Genomic DNA, 4,143 nt, shown 5'->3' with positions numbered 1-4,143 from the left:
CAGAAGAAAGCAATTACACCATCCTCATTGGAGGCTGTGGTAGGGTTGGCTACTTGAAAAAGGCATTCAGGCTCTACAATGATGTAAGTTTAAGTTCTCTCTCAAAACATTTTCTAATCTAAAATTGTTTGAAGCATTCAGTCACATTACTTTGTCTCCAAAATACCTCTGAGTTTGTTTTTGCATCTGATTAGCCCTGAAACTCTTAAAAATAAGTTACAGAATTCTAGAAGTCCTGTGTTAAAAAGCTAGTTCAAGTCCTTCTTGTCTTCCTTTAGATGAAAAAACGAGGGTTAACCCCCACAGAGGCCACTTACACAGCCCTGTTCAACGCCTGTGCTGAGTCGCCCTGGAAGGACTCAGGCCTGCAGAGTGCCCTGAAACTGCGGCAGCAGCTGCAGAGCAGAAACCACGAGCTGAACCTCATCACCTACCATGCCCTGCTGAAGGTCTGTGCCCTCTGCTCAGACCTCAAGATGTGCTTTGATGTACTGAAGGTAAATAGGTCACTTTTCTCACAGTAAGTGCAGTCTGCTGTGGCTAAACTCCTGGAAGTCGTCATGTTGTGTCGGGTTTTAATTTCATTTCCAGCGGAGATAATTACAGATCTTGTGTTTATATTTTATGGATTCTTGGTCTCATACAATGAAATTGGGCATACAAACATTAAGCTGAAGTACATAAAAGGAGGCAGCTTTGGCTTTAAATCTGGTCAGGTGTGTCAAAGACTTATGGAACAAAGTGTTTGTGGAGTTCACAGAAACCATCTCTGTCTCCTTTCCTCCTTTTGAAGACTTCTGTATCGAACCCTTCTTTTAGAGCTCCTACAGCAGCTCTTCTCAGAAGGGCTGGTCTGGGAATAGCTAAAAGGATTGCTGTTCCTACCCCAGATTCCCTGTAGCTCCCATCAGGATCTGTGCAGGTGTTTCAGGGCTTTCTCCTGGAGCAGTCGTTCTGCTCACAGCACTGGGAGCTCACCCTGTGCTTTGTAGCTGTTGAATCCCCAGAAGACCACAGCAATATCTGAGCTTCACAGCCAGCTGCACCAGAGTGGATAACTGGGAAGTTTAATGCTCTCTCTGCTCTTCCAGGAAGTCGTGCAGAAGGGCCATGTCCTCACAGCTGAGACCTTCAGCTTCCTCCTCATGAGCTGCATAAAGGACAAAGAAAATGGCTTCCGATACGCCTTGCAGGTTTGTCCTCGTGTTCTAAGTGAGGGGAGGAGTGCTGCTGTATTGCAATTCATCACTTGAATGCACAGAAGGCAGCAAGTGGCTCAGTGCTGGTGAAATGGGCGTTCAACTCCTCCGAGGGCAAGTTCTGTAAACTAGATTTCCATCAGGATGTCCCATATGCGGGTAAACAGCTCTTGGTCTCACAGGGCTCTACTAGCTCACGGTGGCTGTTCACTGCCTAGTGGCATCTCACCTGTAAACCCCTTCTCTGCAAGCAGATCCCATGAACAGATGTGCTTACAGTCTGCTAGAGATGCTCCTGTTATTCAATATTGCCTATGTCTGCTGTTCATTCAGCCTGGTGACCTAAATGTGGCCTTCTAGTACCTGAAGGGAGCCCACAAGAAACATGGGAGAGACTGTTTACAAGAGCCTGGAGTGACAGGACGAGGGGGAATGGCTTCACACAGAGAAAGGGTTAGATTGGCTATTAGGAACCAGTTCTTCCCTGTGAGGGTGCTGAGGCACTGGCACAGGTTGCCCAGAGCAGCTGTGGCTGCTCCATCCCTGGAAGTGTTCCAGGCCAGGTTGGATGGGGCTTGGAGCAACCTGGGCTGGTGGAAGGTGTCCCTGACCATGGCAGGGGGTAGAACCAGATCTTCTAGGTCCCTTCCAGCCCAGGCCATTCTGTGATTCATCTTCCCCTCCTCAGGTTTGGAAGCAAATGGCTAAACTCGGGATAAAGGCCGACAGCCACACCTACAACCTGATGCTGCGTGCGGCGAGAGACTGTGGGATTGGCGATCCTGTCCTGGCATCTCAGCTCCTGCTCACACCCCCGGAGAGCTCACCTCAGCTACAGCTTCCACCTGGGAAGCAGAAGGTGAAAAATAAAAGGAAGAAGGGATCAGAGAGTGCAGCTCCTGTCCAGCTGGATGTGGAAGCTATGGAACAGCAATTATTTCAGGAGAGTTCGGTGCAGCCGGAAGAACTGATCCAGCAACAAAGCGAAGATGTGAATGAGGCTGAAGCAGAAACAACTGCTCCCAACAGCCCCAGTGCAGTTCACAGCAGGACTGGAGCCTTGGTGAGGAGAGGCCACAGTGAGATGGAGCAGGAAGAGGCACACCCAAGCCAGAAGCTGCCTTTCTGCAACCTGCCCAACTTGTTGGATTCCAGGATGCCTGATGCAGCCGTGGTTTCCTTGGGAACAGTGGCCACACCATCCCACAGGCTGGCTTTGATGGGGGATGTGGAGGGATTCTTGAACAGAATGAAGGAGGACAATGCAGAGCCCAACATTAAAACATTCACATTACTGGCTGAGCTGGTGGAACCCCAAAGCCCCTCAGAGTCCTCCTTGCTGGCACTGTTGGATAAGCATAAAGTGAAAGTAGATGTGACTTTCTTTAACACTTTAATAAGGAAGAAGAGTAAACAGGGAGACCTGGAAGGAGCAAAGGTGAGAGAAAACACCTCCACTGGCCCTGTCACCACCTCCTTGTCTCAGGCCTGCTGTGTTTTGCCGTGAGACTCACTTCTGTGTCCACAACAGAAGCTGGGATCTCACACTGTTTTCTACAAACTGGTGCATGGATTAAGTTCTGAGTATTTATAGATACTGTGCTTGCCTGTCCAGCTCCCTGTCTGGAAGGCTACAGTGAGGTTTTTTGGGAGCTGATACCAACATTTGTATCTTGCAGAGTGTGCTGCCAGCTCTGGTGAAGAGGGGACTGTCCCCTAACCTCCAGACATTCTGTAACTTGGCAATTGCCTGCCACCAACAGAAGGAAGGACTGCAGCTGCTCTCGGATTTGAAGGTAACCAAAGAAAGATCCTCTGCTGCCTGGGGTTCCAGGGAGAGGCAAAGGGAAGTGTTAATACTTCTAAAAGACCTGCTGAGGTTTATGTAGTGAGTGGTTGTGTTCTCTCTCCAAAACATGCAACTCCAGAGTAGCTGCAGCTCAGGTGATCTGTCCTACACCTGTGCTGGGACAGGAGAGGGCTCACAGGAAGGGCAGTGCTGTGCTCCTTGTGTAAGGAGTGTCCATGTGCCTCTTCCTTCTAGAAGTCCTGCACTAGTCAGCACTAAACCAGTTTAACTGAGCCTTTGTTGTTTCCAGAGGTCTGGAATAACTCCCAACAAGTACATCTACAGCACCCTCATTGCTGCTGCTGTGAAGCAGCTGAATTACCGTTACCTCACGGAGATCCTACGAGACATGAGGAACAACCAGGTGGCTCCCAATGAGGTGATCATTCGGCAGCTGGAGTTTGCAGCACAGTACCCTCCAAAGTTTGACAGGGTAAGGAGCCAGGGGTGGTGACAGTGTGAAGGCATCACCAAGGACACCAACAGGGGAGGGGAATCCTAGGTGTCTGCTGGAGTTTCCTTTGGGTTGGTGTGATCTGGGAGATGGTTACTTGGTTGTTTCTTTGGTAGCAGCTTGTAGCTCTTGCAGGCTGGTGCTAGAGAGAGCTGTCTCCTAACAGCAACTTGTTTTGTTGTCTTTCTGCTTGCAGTACAAGTCCAAGAACCCATACCTGGAGAAGATTGATGGTTTCCGTGGCTACTACTATCGGTGGTTAAAGGTTATGGCTGGAGAGGAGACTCCTCACCCCTGGGCCAAGTACAGGATAGCAAAACATGGGGTGCAGGACAGCCAGGCAGAGGCTGTGCAGGAGCAGTGAGCAGATTCCTGATATTTCAAGGAAGATGCATGACTTGCTCCTTTCAACTTCTTGTAAAGCTGCTTCATATTCCCCCAGCCCTCAGTTCCTGTAGTAACTCCATAATAAATATTTTAAGGGCAGAAAATCCATTTTCAGTGAATTTCCTTAACTGCAGAGGGTTACACAGGCTGTAGGTTAGCAAAGCCTGTGCTGAACAAGGAAGAAGCAAAATCAGATTTAACAGGGGTTTAGCTCAGTGCTTGTTTTGTTCTGTCCTGTGTTCACTTCCCATGTC

At 49.1% G+C, this 4,143-nt stretch overlaps 1 protein-coding gene across 1 annotated transcript in view; it reads left to right on the top strand.

Moving 5' to 3' along the window:
• The window catches only part of PTCD1 (pentatricopeptide repeat domain 1), a gene marked incomplete at its 5' end in the record, with an annotated part of 4,726 nt that extends 860 nt beyond the window's left edge, over positions 1 to 3,866 (top strand). The window contains 7 exon segments of the mRNA XM_009082204.1: positions 1 to 83; positions 279 to 497; positions 1,092 to 1,193; positions 1,888 to 2,637; positions 2,879 to 2,995; positions 3,299 to 3,481; positions 3,699 to 3,866. The exon segment at positions 1 to 83 is cut by the window's left edge and continues 37 nt beyond it. Of these exon segments, the coding sequence (XP_009080452.1) occupies positions 1 to 83; positions 279 to 497; positions 1,092 to 1,193; positions 1,888 to 2,637; positions 2,879 to 2,995; positions 3,299 to 3,481; positions 3,699 to 3,866 (1,622 nt within the window).
• Positions 3,867 to 4,143: the final 277 nt, after the last annotated feature.

This window comes from Acanthisitta chloris, unplaced genomic scaffold (assembly GCF_000695815.1).
Source record: "Acanthisitta chloris isolate BGI_N310 unplaced genomic scaffold, ASM69581v1 scaffold31679, whole genome shotgun sequence".
Classification (NCBI taxonomy): domain Eukaryota; kingdom Metazoa; phylum Chordata; class Aves; order Passeriformes; family Acanthisittidae; genus Acanthisitta; species Acanthisitta chloris.
This window is presented reverse-complemented; position numbering and strand designations above follow the sequence as displayed.